Below are 23,535 nucleotides of genomic sequence, written 5' to 3'. Positions count from 1 at the left end.
TCACCATAGCTGGGAAGGCTGGCCTGGAAGACATGATAAAGAGATGTGAGAATGTGGGCTCCAGTGCCTTTCAAATGAATGCCCTCACAGCTGCTATATCTAAAGAGATTGCAGCAGAAGACCTGCCCTGGAAGTTTGCAGACAAACAGGAGATATTCCAACCCCTGGTAGTTGCAAGTTTCAGATACAAGCTATGGGGCAGGGACATATTGAAGGCTTGTGGGGCCTCAATCTATATACAACCTCCACAGGATTTTTAATTGGGGTCATTGGGTGTTTGGTGGTGTTTCATATCACACTCACACAATTAACATGGAAATCTAACACTCTGGTTTGGGTACCTCAATGGCCTTTCTCAGTTTATAAAACCCAAACTTATGTGAAATTATAAAACAACAGTTGGAGGCTGGACATATGGGATCAATATCCAGCCCATGGAATAGCCTTGTATTTATTAAAAAGAGAAAATCTGGAAAATTCATAATGCTAGTGGACCTTAGGGCCGTTAATGCTACTATTGAACCTACGGGAGCCCTACAGACTGGCATGCCATCTCCTAATCTAGTACCCATGGCTGGCCAGTTACTGTCATAGACATACAAGATAGTTTCTTCTCCATCCCTCTGGACCCAGAGGATAATAAAAGATTTGCTTTTACCATTGCCTCTATAAACAATGTAGGACTTGATTTGCACTACTAATGGAAAGTTCTTCCCCAAGGGATTTGTTATAGCCCCACCTTATGTCAGGTGTGCGTAATGCAAGTGTTAGAGCCAATTAGGAAGGAGTGGCTTCATGCCATGATACTGCCTTATATGGATGATATACTGTTATCAATGAGCAGCGAGAAAGATCTGTCTGCCCTGCTTAAAAAGACCACGGCATTCTTGCTCCACATGGACTGGTGGTATCCCCAGGAAAGATCCCATATAAGTATCCCATCATTTACCTGGGACTCCCGCATGGGGACTTCTGCAGTTATTAATCAGATACCTAACTTATAATTAGACAAGGTGAATACTCTGAACCTATTTCAGAAACTAGTTGGACAAATTCAATGGTTAAGGGCTCATGTCCATATTCCTATTTCTTTGATGAAGCTTTTATATGACATCTTGAAAGGATGTAAGAGATGCCCAAGCCCATTAATGTCATATTAGACAGCTTATATGCTGTCCAAGTGCTAATAGGCATTGAGGATACAGTCCTACAGTCTCAGAATTCTTCAATTGCTAACCTTCTTGATGAATTGCAACTGATTTTACAGACTAGGAAACATCCCATTTACATCCTGCATGTATATTCTCACCAATGCTGTGCAGGAGACATATTTGTTGGCAATGAGGTGGTGGACCATGCTTTACAACGTTCCCTTCTCATGGTCACCACACCTCCTGAATGTGCCCATGATTTTCTCCACTTATCCGCTAACTCTCTACATAGCCTTTATGGCCTCACCTGGGAACAAGCCCAACAGATAGGGAAGCAGTGTGCTCAGTTTCTGTAACATGCCCTCCTGGCAGTAACAATTACTAGTCTGCCCTAGGCCTAACACAGTACCTTTGACCACTGACCTTTGCAGTGTCAACTCTACCTGGCTCGCCTCCTCTGAGGCCTTCAAAGGTCTCTGGCCACAATTTCTTGAACAGTAGTTTAATAACCAGTAGCACAGTCAAGAACAGCCACATGTAATCTTAAAACCCTTTATTATACCTACTCACATAATGCTCTGACTTGATGCCCTGACTTGTTGGTTCCCTAATGAACATTGGTCTGAAGACCCATGTGTTTACTACCAAACTCCTTACCTCTCTCGGCTATCCATCAGCTTGGCTTGGCTTGGCTACCCCAGGCTAGGGAGCCAGGTTAAAGAGCACCAGGTTAAAGAGAGCGACTGCTGTCTGCAGTGGGCTTATAAAAGGCCTGTGAGGTCACACACACACAGCCAACCAGTGAGAGAGCCGTCACCCATTAAGAAGCTATCTCAATATGGCCAAGATCCCACCCCCAGGGCAGTCCTATATCCACAGAGAATATTTCTGGGCCACTCAAATCTCCTGTTGCCCATTTAAAGGACCCTTACAATTCCCTTCTCTTGTCTTGCGGGAACCGCATCCTTACAAGCTTCTCCCTCCTACACCCAGTAAAGGAGTTAATTCCAGGAGTTTATTCCCCAATGATTTGTGGCAAATGGATGTGATACATGTAGGCCGTGTGGCCATCCATGTCTGTATTGACACTTATTCTAGATTCCTTTGGGCCACAGTGGCCTCTTGTGAGAACACTCCTTCAGTCATTAAACATTTATATAGTTGCTTCTCCCCTCATCGAGTTCCTAATACCATAAAGACCAACAATGGACCAGCTTATGCCTCTAAGCAGATGGCCACCTTTCTTACCACATTCACCATTAAGCACGTTACAGGGATTCCCTATAATCCACAGGGTCAGGCCCTGGTGGAACAGACCCATCATACTCTGAAGGCCATCTTTGTTAAACAGAAAGGGGGAGTTAAATAGACAGAACCCACGATGGCCCACACAGGTGGATGTGGATAAGACTTTATATACTTATAATTTTTTGTGCCTGGATAGGGATATCAGCCTCTCTCCAGGAATGATACATTTGGCACAATCTTATAGACAGGACAGAAAACTAAATTCCATAAAAACTATGCTTCAAGGGCTAGAGAATATTCAAAAGGTCTTTTGGAAGGACGAGGAAGGACGTTGGCAAGGTCCATCCTTAGTACTTTGGAGAGGGCTGGGATATTTGTCTTGCAGATCCTGATGGGGAAGGCCGCTGGATTCCAGAAAGAAGGACAAGGAGAGTTACCTCTATTGAAACAGGGGCTGAAGAAGAAGAGAAGATGACCCAGGAGACACCCAAATCAGCGCCATAGCAGAGAGATGACCACCTTTGCCAGACCAACTTAGTGATTGGATCCAACATACTTCTTTTCCCAACCCCTTCTATTGTATCCCATGGGCTCTATGTTGCCATTTTTGTATTGTTGCTTCTTTTGCTTTTGTCTACTTTGCTAGGATGCTTTATATGTATTCTTAAAAAAATTCTTTAGAAGTGCTTATGGAAGAGCTTCTCATTTGTCAACATGAGTCTTATTAATAAAAGAGGGGGAGATGTTAGTATTAAAAGCCTCTAGAAGCAAGGAATGCAGTTCAAGGCATGTGGGAGGACCTGAGGGATGAGAGGTTCTGAGGCTCAGGCAAGTCCTAAGTAGAGGTGGGGCATAGCCCCAAGAGGCGGTGTCTGATTCCAGGTACCACGTCTCCCTCCTTAGTGCTCTCAAAGCCTAGCATGCCTCCCTCCTTTGTCTCGGGCCAATCCCATTAAGACAGGTTCCTAGAGGACCCCCTCTTTCCCCCATATCATCAGGGGGGTTTAAATATGTGCTATCTAAGAATAAAGTTCTCTTTTGCTTCACCCCTACCTCCTGGTGGTCTGTCTCTATGGGATCCAGGTTGGTGCCCGAAGACGGGTAAGTGTGGCCTAGCCATGCCGTTGACAGACGGGCATTAAGAGTAGCTCTAAGGGGAGCTACCAAGTTAGAGTAGTACATAGGGGTGTAATAATTGTGAATTCTACATTGCATGAAATAAATCTGTTTTCCCTTTAAAAAAGAAAAAGTAAAGGGAGTAGAATGAGGTATAAAATAGATAATTTCAATTATATTAAATTTAAAAGTTTTAAAATAAATAAATATAGCCAAGATCAGAAGGAAAACAGAAAACTTGGGTAAAATTTTTACAGATACTACCTCAAATTGTTGTGCCACACAGTTCTTTTTTAATTGTCCTCAGTTTCCCTAAATTGTTCTGCCTCAGTTTCCCTAATTGGTCCTTCCTCAGTTTCCTAATTGTTCTACCTCAATACCCTTAGTTGCAACCCCCTCTCCGGTTCATTAAGACTGATATAACTCAAGGCTATTTGCTCTAAGGTTTCAAATTGTCAATATGTAAATTCAGAAAGGGGGACTCCAGACTTTCTGTCTGGAGTCACACACTTCCTTAACTCCCAGCTTGTTAGAATTTATGGTCCTACCCCCCACCAACCTGTCAGAACTGAATTAATGGTTCCTGCCTGGAGATTCCTGCTCAAGAGAGTTTATACTCCACCCCCTTGCCTTTGTTACTGTGTATAATATGTCATTGAGAACTTGCATTGGCTGCTAGAGGTTGGCTAGATGCAGGATTCTTGGAGATGATAGTTTCATTCAGCCCTGGGACCAAACCATAGATCCATCTGGTCCCATATCTCTCCCATTTAATTAAATACTCTCTAATCTCTATCTTGCCTCAGTTTCTCTAGGATTAGAAGATAAAAATCTCATATTTCAAATATAAAGAACATTGTAAAGTCTATAGGAATACAAATAATTTCCCAAATGATACATAAATAATAAAAGAAATGAGGAAAGTGTCCCTCCAGCAAGAAACAGCTACAGATGCCAAAAATTGTGTAAGAGATTAACATCACTTATCATTGGCATTCAACTCTCTCCATAACCAGAACCTCATTTATCTTCCAGACAATCTACAACTTTCCACCACTGGATTTTTTGCTCAGGCCAGTTCCACCTAGAATATCATCACCTCCATTATCACCCATTCATATTTCATGATCCAGCCCAAATCCTACATTATATCACCCTAAACACCCCACCTCAAAGTCATCTCTTCCTCTTCTGACTTGTTAAAACACTTTTTTTCAGAATAAATCACTTTTTTCAATTATTTCATTTGTGGCCTCTCTAATGGTTATGAATTATTAAATATTTTTATAATTTCACTTCTCAATATATTGTGTCTCCACTTGCACTGCAAGCTCCCAAAGAGCAAAGTCTATAGTTTATAAGTCTTTATGATCCCTGCAGTACGCAGTACATAGGTGTTTAGTAAATATTGGTTTATCTATTTTAATGTTTCAATTTATAAGGGGAAAAAATGAAAATAAAAACAAAAAAAATTATATTTGTACAAAGAAAAAATTTCTAACTTTTAATATCTATGCAAATAGATATTTAAACCAAATACATAAAGGAGAAAGATGAAAGAAAGATAACTTTGTTCATCAACATGTTCAAGTAAGATTAAAAAGAAAAAATAGGAGACACTTACTCAACCAAAATATTACACTGAATCAGAGAACATCAGAATTGGAAAAATCCTCAGTGGCTATCTAATCTAACCCATACACAAAAAAGAAACCTTCCTACAAGTCCAGCAAGTCTTCATCCACTCTTTGTTTCAAGATCTCTAGTGACAAAGAATCCATTCCTATCAAGACTTCCCATTCAAGGGGCAGCTAGGTGGCGCAGTGGATAGAGCAGAGCACCCGAGTTCAAATCTGGTCTCAGACACTTAACACTTCCAATCTGTGTGACCCTGGGCAAGTCACTTAAGCCCAGCCTCAGAAAAGAAAAAAGACTTCCCATTCTACTTTTAGATAATCCTAAGTATTAGGAAATTTTTTCTGATATCCAGTCTAAATCTGTCACTTTTCAGCTTCTACTTTTAGTTCCTAGTTCCTAGTTCTGTCTTCTAAGAACAAATCTAACCCTACTTCTACATTATGATTCTTCAAAAACCTGAAGACAGTTATGATTCCTTTGTCTTCTCTTTTCCAATCTAAACAAATCCTATTTTAGCAATTGATCCTCAGATGGCATAGACTCAAGGCTTTTCACATCTTGTCTGCCTAATTCTTAATCTCCTTCAGTTATCAACGTCCTTCCTAAATTATGGTGCCCTACATCAAGTATAATACCAAAGATTTATCCTAACAGAGCACAATAATGAAAAAAATCCTGCAGAGCTCAAATTAAAATGAGATTCTCTACAATAATAAGGCTTCAGATGCTCCTGTTTGCAGATTCTGTGCAGAACATATTAAGTCCCAAAGTACTGCAGAACTTCCTACATTAAATCCATAATCACTCACTAATTTAATCTAATTATCTATCAAGGAAAAAACAAAATTACCTATGTCACTAGGTGCACATAGTTGGATAGACAATCCATATAGTTGGTCTATCATATCTTCATCTTGGATAGATACTGTGAATGGAAAACGAATTGAACCCAGGAATGGACAGGAAGAAAAAAAAAAAAAAAAAAAAAACCAGACTGAACAGCCTTTGAAGTAAAAAGCCTTTTATGTGACCCAAATTTGCTCCCTGAGACAGAAACCCATCTTTTTATAACATTGCTATTCTCTTATGAAAAATGCTCTAAATCATTACTGATCAGAGAAATTCAAATTAAGACAACTCTGAGGTATTACTTCATACCTTTCAGATTGGCTAAAATAACAGGAAAAGGTAATGATAAATGTTGGAGGAGATGTGGAGAAACTGGAATACTAATACATTGTTGGTGGAGTTGTGAAGTGATCCAATCATTCTGGAGAACAATTTGAAACTATGCCCAAAGGGCTATCAAACTGTGCATACCCTTTGATCCAGCAGTGTTTCTACTGGGCCTATATCCCAAAGAAGTCTTAAAGGAGGGAAAGGTACCCACATGTGAGAAAATGTTTGTGGTAGCCCTTTTTGTAGTGGCAAGAAACTGGAAACTGAGTGGATTTCCATCAGTTGGAGAATGACTGAATAAGTTATGGTATATGAATGTTGTGGAATATTATTGTTAGGTAAGAAACAATCAGCAGGATAATTTCAGAGAGGCCTGGAGAGACTTACATGAACTGATGCTAAATGAAGTGAGCAGAACCAAGAGAACACTGTACACAGCAACAAGAAGATTATGTGATGATCAACCCTGACAGACTTGGCTCTTTTCAACAATGAGATGATTCAGGCTTGTGATGAAGAGAGTCATCTGTACCCAGAGAGAAGACTGTGGGGACTGAATGTAGATCATTTTTCCTTTTTGATGTGATTTTTCTTGTGCAGCATGATAATTGTGGAAATATGTATGAAAGACGAAAAATAACATCACTATTCTTTTAGTGATGCTATATGGTTCTATGTCATAGAATATATCAAGCACTAAAGAAACAACTAGACGTTATTAAAAGGGGAACAGAGAAGCACAGAGAAGGGGAATAAAGGTTGTGATCAAAGAGATGTATGACTAGAGAAAAAGATTGGCCATTCAAAGAGCAAAATCAGAAAATAACCAATGGGCAGAAAGAAGGTTTCATTCATATGCATAATATATTTAAAAAAAATCTAAAGGGAAGGCCTGGGTCAGTAAGCAGACTGACCTTGTGAAACATTTATGGGAGTGCATCATCCATCCCACAGACTGCGTTGCACTCTGCATCATTGGAAGGAATCTGACCATCAATGAGACTACAGTTCCACCATCTATTCACTCTTTGATTCAACAAGAATGAAATGTTTTTTATATGCAAAAATATAAAGGGCACAAAGATAAAAATGAAACAAAATTACATTCTATTGAGGGAAACATCTATACAGATAAGTAAACATAAAATATATAGCATGAAAAAAAGATCACAAAGTGTAACTAATGCAGAGAGAAGCATTAAAACACTTTTTAAATGCCCATCATTATTATCAGGGTGCAAAATAAAGAGTGCTAGGTTTGAAATGAAAAGACTGAGGTTCAAATCCTGGCTACATCACTCACAATAACCATGAAAACCTAGACAAGTAATTTAATCATATTGGGCCTCAGTCTCCATATCCATAAATATAGAGTGTACCAAATAGTCCCTAGGATCTCTTCCAGTTCTAAAATCTGTGGTTTCTACCTCTGCTCACACAGCTGAGAGAAATCAAGGTAGTGAAGTAAGGAAACAACTAGATAACTTATTTTACCTCATTAAACCATTATCCTAGGAAATAACCCTGATTCTAAAAGATCACTGATCAGAGACCACTTTGTGGGAATGTTTATTTTTGGTTTTACATATAATCAGATACTTACCATAGACTTCTCAATAGGGATATTTAAAATGCCATTTCTTCTAAGCTTTGTAATATTAATTATCTAACCTTATGAGAGTGAGCAAACAAATGTGAGCTAATGGAGCTAATACTGGAGGGATATGAATTCTTTTCAAGAAATAAAATCTTACAGTCATTCAAAACTTTTAAAAAGTCTATTAAAGGCTCAGGCCTCTGTGTTTACTGGCATGGGGATGATGGGCAGAAGGTCTATTAGCTGAGTTACTAAAATTTATCAAAGCTATAGTAATACTACAGTCACTTTAAAAAGTTCTTTGCATCTTAAAAGTAAGTTCTTCATAATAATCACCACAATGTAAACAGACTGATTTCTAAGAGGTAGTCCAACTCTGACTAACTAGAAAACCAATGAAGTCTGAAGACAGGTAATATAATAACCTTTCTCCTCAGGGCAGAAAAGTCGGGGGAGTTATGAAGTAGAAGGGTGTATCCAATGTTAGATGTAGTCACTATAGAAAATATTTTTTGTTTAATTGTTCTTTTTTCTTTTCACAAGGAAGGTTCACTTTATTTTTTTTTATTTTTTTATAATTTAATTTTTATTTTATTTTATAATTATAACTTTTTTTTGACATTACATATGCATGGGTAATTTTTTACAACATTATCCCTTGCACTTACTTCTATTCAGATTTTTTCCCTTCCTCCCCCAAACCCCTCCCCCTGATGGCAGGCAGTCTTATACATGTTAAATATATTACAGTATATTCTAGATACAATATATGTGTGTAGAACCGAATTTTTTGTTGCACAGGAAGAATTGGATTCAGAAGGTAAAAATAACAGTTTACACTCATTTCCCAGTGTTCCTTTTCTCAATGTAGCTGATTCTGTCCATCATAAATCAATTGGAATTGGATTAGCTCTTCTCTATGTTGAAGATATCCACTTCCATCAGCATACATCCTCTTACAGTATCATTGTTGAAGTGTATAATGATCTTCTGGTTCTGCTAGTTTCACTTAGCATCAGTTGATGTAAGTCTCTCCAAGCCTCTCTGTATTTCTCCTGTTGGTCATTTCTTATAGAACAATAATATTCCATAACATTCATATACCATAATTTACCCAACCATTCTCCAATTGATGGACATCCATTCATCTTCCAGCTTCTAGCCACTATGAAAAGGGCTGCCACAAACATTTTGGCACATACAGGTCCCTTTCCCTTCTTTAGTATTTCCTTGGGATATAAGCCCAGTAGTAGTATGGCTGGGTCAAAGGTATACACAATTTGATAACTTTTTGGGCATAATTCCAGATTACTCTCCAGAATGGTTGGATTCTTTCACAACTCCGCCAACAATGCATCAGTGTCCCAGTTTTCCCACATCCCCTCCAACATTCATCGTTATTTGTTCCTGTCATCTTAGCCAATCTGACAGGTGTGTAATGATACCTCAGAGTTGTCTTAATTTGCATTTCTCTGATCAATAGTGATTTGGAACACTCTTTCATATGAGTGGAAATAGTTTTAATTTCATCATCTGAAAATTGTCTGTTCATATCCTTTGACCATTTATCAATTGGAGTATGGCTTGATTTCTTATAAATTAAAGTCAATTCTCTATATATTTTGGAGATGAGGCCTTTATCAGAACCTTTAACTGTAAAACTGTTTTCCCAATTTGTTACTTCCCTTCTAATCTTGTTTACGCAGAAACTTTTTAATTTGGTGTAATCAAAATTTTCTATTTTGTGATCAATAATGGTCTCTAGTTCTCCCTTGGACACAAACTCCTTCCTCCTCCACAAGTCTGAGAGGTAAACCATCCCATGTTCCTCCAATTTATTTATGATTTCGTTCTTTATGCCTAAATCTTGGACCCATTTTGATCTAATCTTAGTACGTGGTGTTAAATGTGGGTCCATGCCTAGTTTCTGCCATACTAATTTCCAGTTTTCCCAGCAGTTTTTGTCAAATAATGAATTCTTATCCCAAAATTTGGGATCTTTGGGTTTGTCAAAGATTAGATTGCTATTTTTATTCACTATCTTGCCCTGTGAACCTAACGTATGCCACTGATCAACTAGTCTATTTCTTAGCCAATACCAAATGGTTTTGGTGACTGTTGCTTTATAATATAGCTGTAAATCAGGTACACTTAGACCACCTTCCTCTGACTTTTTTTTCATTAGTTCCCTTGCAATTCTCGACCTTTTATTCTTCCATATGAATTTTGTTGTTATTTTTTCTAGGTCATTAAAATAGTTTCTTGGGAGTCTGATTTGGTATAGCACTAAATAAATAGATTAGTTTGGGGAGTATTGTCATCTTTATTATATTCGCTCGGCCTATCCAAGAGCACTGAATGTCTTTCCAATTATTTAAATCTGACTTTATTTTTGTGGCAAGTGTTTTGTAATTTTTCTCATATAATTCCTGACTTTTCTTTGGTAGATGGATTCTCAAATACTTTATACTCTCAACATTTGTTTGGAATGGAATTTCTCTTTGTATCTCTTGCTGTTGCATTTTGTTGGTGATATATAAAAATGCTGAGGATTTATGTGGACTTATTTTGTATCCTGCAACTTTGCTAAAATTCTGAATTATTTCTAATAGCTTTTTAGCAGAGTCTTTGGGGTTCCCTAAATATACCATCATGTCATCTGCGAAAAGTGATAATTTGATTTCCTCATTTCCTATTCTAATTCCTTGAATCTCTTTCTCGGCTCTTATTGCCGAGGCTAGAGTTTTTAGTACTATATTGAATAGTAATGGTGATAGTGGGCAACCTGTTTTACTCCTGATCTTACAGGGAAAGGTTCTAGTTTATCACCATTACATATGATGTTTACTGAAGGTTTTAAATATATGCTCCTTATTATTTTAAGGATTAGTCCATTTATTCCTATACTCTCAAGCGTTTTTAGTAGGAATGGATGTTGGATTTTATCAAATGCTTTTTCTGCAAGAAGGTTCACTTTAGAGTGAGGAAAAAAATTTTTCCCAAAGACATGACTGTGACAAAAAGATAAGTTTTCAATAAAATACATTTTTAAGAAAGTTATCTATAAAATTTTTACAAGATAGGAAATGAACACTAAAGGATTTATATATACTACATATGCAATGTTTTTTGGCATACAAATCTGCTTAATACAAATTTACTGAATTATTCTAACATGTTGATTTTAAGATAAAAGAAACTAGGCCACTTACAAAAATATTGAGTTAAGATTTATATGGAAACAAAATCTATAGCATAGCAGGACTGGAATTTCAGATCTGTTTTTTGTTTGAAGAAATATAATGCATATAAATGGCTCATTTCACCATTTTCACTGAGTTAACTAGATGGTCCCGTGGATACGGTATGGGGCCTAGAGTAAAGAAGATCTGAGTTCAAATCTAACCTCAGACACTTGCTAGCTATGTTACTTAGGCAAGTCACTTTACCCTCTTTGCTTGTCTTTTCATATGTAAAATGTAGATAATAGCACTTATTTACTGGGCTGTTGGAAAGGATCAAATGAGATAATATTTGTAAGGGATTTAGCACATGTAAGGATGCGGTTCCCGCAAAACAAGAGAAGGGAATTGTAAGGGTCCTTTAAATAGGTAGGCACAGTGCAACAGGAGATTTGAGTGGCCCAGAAATATTCTCTGTAGATATAGGACTGCCCTGTGGGTGAGATCTTGGCCATATTGAGATAGCTTCTTAATGGGTGACAAATCTCTCGCTAGTTGGCTGTGTGTGTGACCTCACAGGCCCTTTATAAGCCCACTGCAGACAGCAGTCGCTCTCTTTAACCTGGTGCTCTTTAACCTGGCTCCCTAGCCTGGGGTAGTCAAGCCAAGCCAAGCTGATGGATAGCCAAGAGAAGTAAGGAGTTTGGTAGTGAACACATGGGTCTTCTGACCAGGTGTTCACTAGGGAACCAACAAGTCAGGGCATTATGTGAGTAAGTAATAAAGGCTTTTAAGATTACATGTGGCTGTTCTTGAGAGTGTTACTGGTTATTAAACTACTATTCAAGAAATTATGGCCAGAGACCTTTGAAGGCCTCAGAGGAGACGAGCCAGGTAGAGTTAACACTGCAAAGGTCAGTGGTCAAAGGTACTGTGTTGGGCCTAGGGCAGACTAGTAATTGTAACTGCCAGGAGGGCATGTTACAAGCACATAGTAGACACTTAATAAATAAATGCTGTTTTCTTCTCTCTTTCCTTCAGGAAACGTTCTACATGTAATCTCCTTAAAATATTTATTACCCTCAGTTAAAGTTCTTACTTCAAAGTTTCTTCTAGAACCTTATTAAAAATCAGTGTTCAAAAATGAGATTATATAAAGAAGTGATGAAAACAGAATGCAGATTGAAGCACATTTTTCTAGGACATGTCTAATACAAAACTTTGTCTGGTCTGATGATATGTGTTTATAACAGAAATGTTTGTTTTTCTTACTTTCTCAATGAAGTAAGATGGAGGGAAATGATGAAAAGGAGAGGAGAAGAAGATAAAGCAGATCTTTGTTTAGAAAAAAATACAATTTAAGCTTAAAAAAAATTGGAATTTTTATATAAATACATTCTGATGATGAAATAAATGACATCCAAACTAAATATGTTGCTTAGTCAAGTTTTAATACTAGAATCTTAGGCTGGTCAAGCATTCAGCTCAGGGGTTCTTAAGCTGGGATCCATGAGTTGTTTTTTTTTTTTTAATATATTTTAGTAATTATATTTCAATACAATTAGTTTCCTTCACAATCCTATGTATTTCAAAACAATATTCTGGGAAGTGATCCACAGAGCCCCTAATTTGGATGTTGAGAGTAAACATTTTCAGAAATCTAAATAGACAAGTAGAAAAAAGTCTTGTTTGATCTTTAAGTGATTAAAGGGCATTATACTGATTCTCTTGGGAATATAAAGAAAACCATAACACTTCATGAAGCTTAAAATCTCAGAGTGAAGATAAGAAATGTGCACAAATAGCACAAAACAAAATGGAAGTGAGATAAAGGGTGCTATATTAGAGTAAAGGAAAAACGAATTACTTTCAGTTGGCTATGGGGGAAGGAAGAGATCAGAGTAGTCTTTGTGGAGATAAAGGTTCAGCAAGCACCACAATGCCATGGCCCCTGCTTCAGAAATCCCCAGTGATCATCAAATAGATATGTAGACTTTTTCAACAGAATTGTTTTTCATTTGCATTTTTAAGTATTGTGAAAATGATTTCATTATTTCTGACTTACCCAAATACAAACAGGGGAGTCTATTTTGCAAGGCAATTTCTTGGGCACGTAGGTGTTTTTTCACTGTCACTGGATAATAGGACCCACCTTTCACAGTCGCATCATTGGCAACAATCACGCATTCCACTCTGAAAGGCACAATATCAATTGAAAGTAAAAAATTTATGTAAAATTAAAGGCTAATTTCACTTTATCATTAAATCGTACCATCACAGTTGCTATTTCAATTCAATAATTGTCTATGAAGTACCTCTACATAAGCCTCCTCTAGACCTAGAATGACATATCCATTCTTTTTATATTTATAGAGATACATATCTTCTTCAGTAGAACAGAAGGTCCTTGACAACAGGGATTGTTTCCTTCTCAGTATGTCTATCACCAGAACCTAGCTCATAATTCCTGACTATTGGTTAGGCTAGCCAGCAGACAATACATTGAAGGTCAGTAGTTTTTCTTAGTAGCAACCAATGGAAAGCCTAAAAGGTTTAAATGCTTATTTTGAAAAGGAATGCCCCTGGCAAGTAGAAATAAACACTGATGGGACTTAATGAGGAGTTAGACCAAAAGTCTTCAGTTCTTCCTGCTGAGACTGTGGCCTGATCCCAAGACTCAGGCATCTTCAGCAATCTGGTCAAGGAAAGCCATTTTCATAAAGGCTGGTTTTCTCCTTCCTAAGCTGCGTTATCTTTAATTCAAATGGAGAGGTATATGGAGAGGAGTTCCTTTCCCCAGTATAGGAACTCATCCAGACTGGATTTTGTTTTTACTCTAAATAGAAGTTATGTCTCCTAGTGGAATAGGGTCCCATCCAAGATTAAAGAGCATATTTCCTAGAGAGCTAGAGGTAAAATCATTAGTTAGTCATGTCTTTCAGAGACTGACTTTTTACAGGAGCTGGGCCTTAAAGAAAAAATAAAGGAGAAAAGTCTGAATCCCAATCTAATAATTGGTATATCAATAAAATAATAATTTCTCTCACTTGTTATATGAGATTAGTGCTTATAAAAGGTTAATGCTAAAGACATACATACACACACATATATACATATAAATTGATCTTAATATCATCTACATGAAAATGATAATCCAAAGAAACCAACAAGGCTATATCAAGTAAGAGTATAAAGAGGGATAGCTAGATGGCATAGTAGATAAAGCACTGGTCCTGAAGTTAGGAGGACCTGAGTTCAAATTTGACCTCAGATACTTAACACTTCCTAGCTGTGTGATGCTGGGCAAGTCACTTAACCCCAATTACCTCAGGGGGAAAAAAAAAGTATAAAGACAAAAAGGGGCCCAGAGGAGAGCCTTGAATTCTGTGTCTGTGGGGACCCCACCTGAGGACAAACAGCTTCATTCTGTAACTTAGGTGGGGCTGGTTGAGTCCTGAGCTAAAGAATTCCAACCCTATAGAATTAAAGAGACTCATTCCATTCAGTTCAAATTCCAGCTCTAGCTGAAATCCAGCTTGTAGATAAAAAGGGCCAACTTGGAACTCCACCCACTAGCCCTATCAAGAACAACCCCCCAGCTTGTAGCCAAGGCTTATAAAAACTGCAACTTGGAACAACCCTGCAGAGGACCTAAGATGCCAAGGAATCTCTCTTCCTGGCATAGCAAACCTATGCTCATTGGAATAATATTTTCTTCCAGTGCTACCCTCTCTTTATTCTCACCTATTTCCCTAACGAGACTTTATGCCTCTCTGACAGGATTTCTCTATGCCTCTCTGTCAGGATTTCTCTACTAGAAATTTTACTTCCCAATGCCTATAATAAAACTCTTTTATCAATCTAGGTTTTCAGGTTTATAAATTCCTTTACAGAGAATCTCTGCACCACCAGAAGGGGGTTCCCCAAAATTCCCTACCCTTGTGCCGAATCCCAAGGGCTGTGGGGAAGCCAAACCTCTTCATTTGGTTCCCTGAACCCTGAACCTGCCACTACACCTTATCACTTAACTCCCTGACTACCAGATACCCTAATCTCATTTTGGTTCCCTAAATCTAGACTTCATCAATTGGTTCCCTGACAGAAGGGAACCCCAAAACTTAAACCTCATCTTATTTTGGTTCCCTTACCGGGAATAATCTTGAAAACTAGACATCCTCATTTGGTGACCAACCAGAACCCCAAAAACTACACCTCTCCTCATCAGAAACAATGAAGGTAGATAGTTATTCCCAGAAGTTGGCTATGAAAGGGAGGAGAGATCTAGGAGTTTAGCTCTAAGTGACAGTTCTTTAAAGAAGGAGGACATTCAGGTATGATTACAAGCACCAGGGAAGAATCCAGCAGACAAGGAGACTGAAGATTATAAAAGATAAAGGTGATGCCGGTGGAGACTATCTGTAAGACAAGCCAGTAAGTAGGGGACAGGATGAAGAGTGCATCACTCAATCAAAAACATTTATTAAATAGCTACTACATGCTTAGTATAATATTGTACTAAGTATTAGGGATACAAAGACTGAAATAAGACAATGCCCTTAAAGAGTTTCTATCCCAGTTGAGAAATACAACCTATTTGCAGCTATGTAAACACAAAATCTATACAAAATATCCCATGATTACACTGTGATCGAGGTTAACAACTAGGGGGTTATGATAAGGTAGTACTTCCCCAGACAGCCTTGAAGTGAGCCAGGGAACAGTAATACAAGGAGAGCATTCTAGGCATGGTAGTAGCAGAAGACAGAATGTCATGTGAGGAACAGCAAGCAGGCCACTTTACCTGAAGCGTGAAAGTATGAAGAGAAACAATATGTAATCATCCAAGAAGTAAAGAATGAAAACAGATGGTATAGAAATCTGCATTTTATACTAAAGGTGAATCACTGAATATTCCTGATCCATCCTATATTTCAGGAATAGCAATTTGGCAGCTGTGGAAAATGGACTGGAGAATGGAGAAAAGTGTAGAATATATATCACTGAGGACGTTTATGCAGACCACCAGGTTATGGCAAAATCAAACCGAAGTGACATTCGACCTAAATACACATTAGCAACACATACTTCCGGCACTGGGCTGAGGCGGCAGGGACAGAGTGTGAGGCAATACCGAGGTGAGGTGAGTTCCCAGGCCAGGGGTGTATGGTGTGGGAAAGGGAGAAAGATGCAGAAGACGGAGTACTGACGGCCTGAGGCCTTGTAAAGTAATGGAAGCCACCACAACAGACAGGCACAAAAGATGTACAGTGCATGCTGCACATGTCACAGCCACTGCAAGGGGAATATATGGACTGTGTCTGGTGCGCGAATATAGTAACAGTTAGTACTACAAGTCCCAGCTTGACTCTATCATTGTCATTATGCTGTAATGACAATGTAACGGCTTCCTCTCTAGTGCATGTTGTGGTAGCAACTGCTATTGTCACCCAGAGTGAGGCTCCTGGTACCAGGCCGTGGCCCTGTATCCATAGACTCCTCATGTCTAGCTGTTGTGGTCATCAGTTTTATCATTGTGCCTATGTTCTGTAGTTTCACAAAGAGATGGAATATTGCTATCATATGTCATCACCTTATAATCACTGGGGGTCTGATCTTAGTGCCCCCCCATTTATCCTGAGTATGAGGGGGTGCAGAGCTGGTGTACTGCTACATCCCCCTCCAGATTCTTAAGGTCCCCATACACTTGTGCAGCTTCAAGTCACATGATGACCTCCCCCGGAAGCCCCAATGTATGATTTGTCACTGAAGCTCATTCTGCACATACAATATATCGCGCAGTTATATACATACATGCAGTCTTTCCTGCGATTATAATAAATTATAAGTACAGCACGTACGATCATGCAGTGCTGGATCATGAGAATTGATCCCAGGATTCAGAGGAAGCCAGGGGCATTTGGGAGGGTCGCCTGAGCAGTGACTTGTGTGCAGTGAAGGTCTGAAGCGGGAGAGTACAGGAAACAGAGGCATCACAGCATAGAAGCAGCTTGGAGGAAGTTGGGTACTGCAGTCTGTATGTCTCTGTGTGGGCAAAGTTATTGCTGGTATATACATATATTGGTATTTTACTAATAGCAATTTGGAATCCCTTAGAAATAATGATGTCAAGAAAAAGAAAAATTGACTTGGAGTGTAGGATATTCAAAGAACAGTGAACTTAGTATTACTTTCTCATGCAGTACAAGGAAAAAGCTGTATGTCTGATATGCCAGAATACAGTGTCTGTGTTCAAAGAATATAATTTGCATCAACACTATGAAACTCAACATAAAGATAAATATAATTGTTTGGTTGGAGAAGTGAGAAAAGATAAAATATTAAAACTGAAAAATACATTGACAACTCAGCAAAATATTTTTGTGAAGCAGAAGCAGCTAAATATTTCATCACTGCAAGCAAGTTTTCAAGTTGCCAAGCTAATAGCATGTACTGGCAGACCATTCGTGGAGGGAGAATTTGTTAATGAATGCCTTCTTTCTGTTGCCAAAGAGATGTGTCCAGAGAAGGCAGATTTATTTAGTACAGTGAGTCTTTTAGGACCTACAATTACCCAGAGGATTAAAGAAATGGGAGACAATCTGCATCAGCATTTGCAAAACTCCACAAAAAAAAATTTCATATTTTTCCTTGGCACTCGATAAAAGCAATGACGTTTGTGATTCTACACAACTTCTAATTTTTATTCATGGGATGAATTATTATTTTGAAGTCATAGAAGAGCTTGCTGCACTGCAAAGCATCAAAGGAACAACTACAGGAGAGGATATCTATGAAAATGTTTGCCAAACTATGAATGGTTTGGAGCTGGACTGGGCTAAACTAGTCAGCATGACAACTGATGGTGCCTCTAGCATGGTGGGGTCTAAGAAAGAAGTAATTGCTCGCATTAACTAAGAGATGGACAAACATAATCATCCAAAAGCCATACGCTGCCTCATCCACCAAATCACTGAAGTGGGACTCTGTTATGAAAATTGTGGTATTTTCGAACCATTCTCCAATTGATAAATGGTCAAAGGATATGAACAGACAATTCTCAGAGGAAGAAATTGAAACTATATCCACTCACATGAAAGAGTGTTCCAAATCACTACTGATCAGAGAAATGCAAATTAAGACCACTCTGAGATACCACTACACACCTGTCAGATTGGCTAAGATGACAGGAACAAATAATGACAAATGTTGGAGGGGATGTGGGGAAACTGGGACACTAATACATTGCTGGTGGAGTTGTGAAAGAATCCAGCCATTCTGGAGAGCAATCTGGAATTATGCCCAAAAAGTTATCAAACTGTGCATACCCTTTGACCCAGCAGCGCTACTACTGGGATTATATCCCAAAGAAATACTAAAGAGCGGAAAGAGACATATATGTGCCAAAATGTTTGTGGCAGCTCTTTTTGTTGTAGCTAGAAACTGGAGGATGAATGGATGTCCATCAGTTGGAGAATGGTTGGGTAAATTGTGGTATATGAAGGTTATGGAATATTATTGCTCGGTAAGAAATGACCAGCAGGAGGAATATAGAGAGGCCTGGAGAGACTTAAATCAACTGATGCTGAGTGAAATGAGCAGAACCAGAAGATCACTGTACACTTCAACAACAATGCTGTATGAGGATGTATTCTGATGGAAGTGGAAATCTTCAACATAAAGAAGATCCAACTCACTTCCAATTGATCAATGATGGACAGAGGTAGCTGCACCCAGAGAAGAAACACTGGGAGGGGAATGAAAATTGTTAGCACTAATATCTGTCTGCCCAGGTTGCATGTACCTTCGGATTCTAATGTTTATTGTGCAACAAGAAAGTGATATTCGCACACATGTATTGTACCTAGACTATATTGTAACACATGTAAAATGTATGGTATTGCCTGTCGTCGGGGGGAGGGAATAGAGGGAGGGGGGGTAAATTGGAAAAATGAATACAAGGGATAATATTATAAAATATATATATATATATATATATATAATAAAAAAAAAAAAAAAAGAAAATTGTGGTATTTTGTGTTAACTTCATTAGAGCTAATTCAATAAATCACAGACAATTTCAGGAATTTCTGTCTGAGCTAAATGTTGAGTATGAAGACGTTCTATATCACACAGAAGTCCGTTGGCTGAGTCAAGGGAGCGTTTTAAAATGTTTCTATTACTTACTTCCACAGATTACAACTTTTCTGCTTTCAAAAAACAAAGATGTACCAGAGCTCAATGATGCAGAATGGAAATGGCGCCTTGCCTTTCTGACAGATGTAACAGAGCTATTCAACAATTTCAATATGCAACTTCAAGGAAAGGAGAAGCTCATTTGTGATATGCAATCACATGTCAAAGCATTTGAAGTAAAATTAGGCCTCCTCATCAAACAAGTGAAGGAGGAAAACTTCTGCCATCTCTCCACAACTCAAAATCTGATAGCAGAAAAACTGCTGATTGCACTCCCAAACAAAACATGTGTGGATTCATTGGAAAAATTGCAAAAGGTTTCAATTTAGATTTAAAGAGCTTCATCTCCATGAACAGGATATACAGCTTTTCCGTAACCCATTTTCTATTGACATTGAAAATGTGGATACAATTTACCAAATGGAACTGGCTGAACTGCAGAACTGTGACTCTGAAAGATGCATTCAAGTCAAGCAGCCTTCATAATTTCTATGCATCTCTCCCCTCTGAGACATATCCTAATCTCAGGAACCATGCACTCAAAATGGCAACCATCTTTGGCAGCACTTATGTTTGTGAACAGACTTTTTCTAGAATGAAACATTTGAAATCTCCACCCAGATCAAGACTAACGGATGCATACTTGCATCACTTGTTACGACTAGCAGTGATAAATATGGAACCAGACACTGACCATCTCATTAGCCAAAAGCAGACCCATAGTTCCCACTGAAATGCTGGTAAGTTTGTTGATTTAACTTTACTTCATTTTAAATATTGTATTTGTTCCTGTTTTGTTTCTTCACTTCAAAATAAGATATATGCAGCATACACAGGAATTTGTTCATAGTTTTTATTTTTACTATAGTCCGGCCCTCCAACAGTCTGAGAGACAGTGAACTGGTCCCCTATTTAAAAAGTTTGAGGACCACTGCATTAAATCCTTCCAATGAAGCTCATAAATTCTACAAATCTAACATAGAAAGCAAAGTCCTAATCATATTAGTATTTGAAAAGTTGTTTGTTTTTTTTTCAAGATAAGCTGCATAAGCCCTCTTTGTGTGGCCAGAAACTAGAAACTAAGTGGATGCCCATCAACTGGAAAATGGCTGAATAAATTGTGGTATATGAATATTATAGAATATTATTGTTCTATAAGAAATGACCAGCAGGATGATTTCAGAAATGCCTGGAGAGACTTACATGAACTGATGCTGAGTGAAATGAGCTGGACCAGAAGATCATTATATACTTCAACAACAACACTATATGAAGATCAATTTTGATGATGTGGCCCTCTTCAACAATGAGATGAACCAAATCAGTTCCAATAGAGCATTAATGAACTGAACCAGCTACACCTAGCGAAAGAACTCTTGGAGATGACTATGAACCACTACATGGAATTCCTAATCACTCTATTTTTGTCCACCTGCATTTTTTATTTCCTTCACAGGTTAATTATACAGTATTTCAAAGTCTGATTCTTTTTGTACAGTAAAATAACTGGGCATGTATACATATATGGTATTTAACTTATACTTTACCATATTTAACATATATTGGTCAACCTGTCATCTGGGGAAGGGGTGGGGGGAAGAAGGGGAAAAGTTAGAACAAAAGGTTTTACAATTGTCAATGCTGAAAAATTACCTATGCATATATCTTATAAATAAAAAAATTAAAAAAAAGACAAGCTGCATAATAGAAAACACATAAGGTTCTTACCCTGACACTCGGCCAATGCCTGTAATAATTCCACCAGCTGGGACCTCTTCATTACCATACAACTGATAACCTGCAAACTGGGAAAACTCCAGGAATGGAGACCTGCAGGAAAGAAAAGGATATCACATAAATTACTGCAACTAAACACAGTACATAGGCTAAAAATTTTTTTTCCAAATAAAAGGCATTTTTATTGATAATTTTCAAAGGTATGCTTTATAAAGAAATTTCCAAATGAAAATCAAGAATTGCAATTTTATTGGCAAAAAAAAAATTATAATAGAAATGAAATCTCACTCTAATTAGCCAGGTAAATAATAAATATTAAGTGCCAATTATGCTGGAGATACAGAAAATGGCAAAAGACAGTAATTCTCAATTACCCCTCAAAAATATCCATTTCTAATAACCATATAAATTAGGACAGGTATTCTACATTACCTCTCCTATATTAAAAAATATACTAACCCTGGATCTAGGAGTCTATCAATTCTTTCTCTAGGAAGCAGTTTTCCTCTTGATGTATGCCGTTTCCGTGCTTTCTCTCCACCTCCTATGACAATTAAATGATTCATTAACATTACAATAATAACTACATTTATATACTCTTTTAAAGTATGTGAAACACTAAATATACATTTTCATGTGACCCTTATAATTCTTCTATGAAATAAATAGTGTAGGTAATATCCTCTTTATATCCATCCCTTTTTCTCCACTTACAGATACTAACCTATTTCAGACTCTCATTCTCTCTCACCCAGACTGTTATATCATCTCCCTGCCTCAAGTCTTTTCTTCTTTCTATTCAATTACCAAAGCTATATTCCTAAAACACAGATCTGTTAGTCCACAATTCAAGAAGCTTCAGTAGTCCTCTTGTGTCTATAAGAAGATCCAATACAAATTCCTCTATCTAACAAAAAAGCATTTCATAAGAGGTTTTCAGTCACTTTTTTATGCTCATTGACACTATTCTGCATCCTGTATATTGTTCAATTCAACAGGCCTCCATGCTATTGCCAGAACCTGACATTTCATCCCTCATGTCCAAGCCACAGGAATACACAAATATTCATCTTTCCTGAAATCTTCCTTCCATAGCTCTGCCTCCAAGAATCCTTATTTTCCTTTGAAGCTCAGTTCAACTGCCACTTTCTACACAAATGCTTTTCCTGATCCCTTCACATTTTCAGGGCTTTATGCCCTACTCTTCTATTTGTCTGTACATATTTGGTGCTGACTGATATATGCAAATGATGTTTCTCACCAAAAGAATATAAATCCCTTGAGATAGCACAATGCCGGTACATAGTACTGAATGAACATATTTTTTTTGAGATCAAATAATTTATTGTTAAGGAGCCTAATTACAAGTGACAGACTCCATATTTAGACTGGTCCTCAGGAAGCAGACATAATCTATTGTTAGTAGTATACTCAAAAGTTTTAATAGCTTAGTGGAAAAAAAAAAAAAAAAAGCCAGATTCTGTACTCTGCTGTCATTATCTTTGAGAACACCAGGTCACCTTCATACCATGGTAAAATATAATGGAACTTTGTGAAGGCAACAAACATAGGTGATCATGCTTAATAAATGTTTACTGACTGAATGACTAGCAAAAGTATCACTTTTTTTTTTTTTTTTTCTTTTCTGAGGCTGGGGTTAAGTGACTTGCCCAGGGTCACACAGAAAAGTATCACTTTTAAGTCTAAACTTTCTTCAGTAGAATTAGGTAGCAGATTTAAAGAATCATTGGCCTTTTTAAATTGTTAACTTCATAAAGGTCAAAATATTCAATATGGCTATAGTACACTAAAAAAAAAAAGTCTTCTTTTCTTTTTTCTTTCAGAAGATAACCAGAATTTTGGGTGGTTCCTTACAACTCTACTACTAATACATAAAATGGTAATTCAGCATTGAACAAGCACTAATATATATTAGCCCTTCAGTAAATGAAATTAAATAACATGCTTGATTCTAGTATTTAAGTCTTTATTAATAATAAAGCTACAAATATATCCTTACTATTTCCTGAACAAGTGATTTAAGTCTCCAAAAAAAGAATATTATAGGCTGAAATATAATTGAATTAGAAGTTCATTCAAAGGAAATCTGAAACAAAGGCAAAAATGAGGGGAGAGGAAAAGTAAGGGGGAGAGAGGAAGAGAACAAAAGGTAAAGGAAAATTAGCTATTCACAATCTGTTCCATTTAACAAGGCTTCCTACAAATAAAAATATTTTACTTCATTATCCTAAGGTAACACTTTGAAACTCTGACATTTTGAATTCCTCTTTATTTTAAGAAAAAAATTAACAAGGGAAAGTATATTATTTTGAAATTAGAAAGCTTATGCCCTGCAGTAATGGAAAAAGGGGGGGAGGCCAAAACAAATTACACTCTCATCTCTTGTTCCACGTGTGTGTACAAATAAAAATACAAAATAAAATACAAAATACTAGGAACATAGTAAGAATCCCATACTCTTATCTATCCCCCT

At 37.5% G+C, this 23,535-nt stretch overlaps 1 protein-coding gene across 1 annotated transcript in view; it reads right to left on the bottom strand.

The window, feature by feature from the left end:
- The window catches only part of MCCC2 (methylcrotonyl-CoA carboxylase subunit 2), a gene marked incomplete in the record, with an annotated part of 97,316 nt that overhangs the window by 57,869 nt on the left and 15,912 nt on the right, over window positions 1-23,535 (bottom strand). The window contains 3 exon segments of the mRNA XM_074282204.1: window positions 13,177-13,304; window positions 21,033-21,134; window positions 21,501-21,585. Coding sequence (XP_074138305.1) covers window positions 13,177-13,304; window positions 21,033-21,134; window positions 21,501-21,585 — 315 coding nt within the window.

This window comes from Sminthopsis crassicaudata, chromosome 1, assembly GCF_048593235.1.
Source record: "Sminthopsis crassicaudata isolate SCR6 chromosome 1, ASM4859323v1, whole genome shotgun sequence".
Lineage (NCBI taxonomy): Eukaryota > Metazoa > Chordata > Mammalia > Dasyuromorphia > Dasyuridae > Sminthopsis > Sminthopsis crassicaudata.
This window is presented reverse-complemented; position numbering and strand designations above follow the sequence as displayed.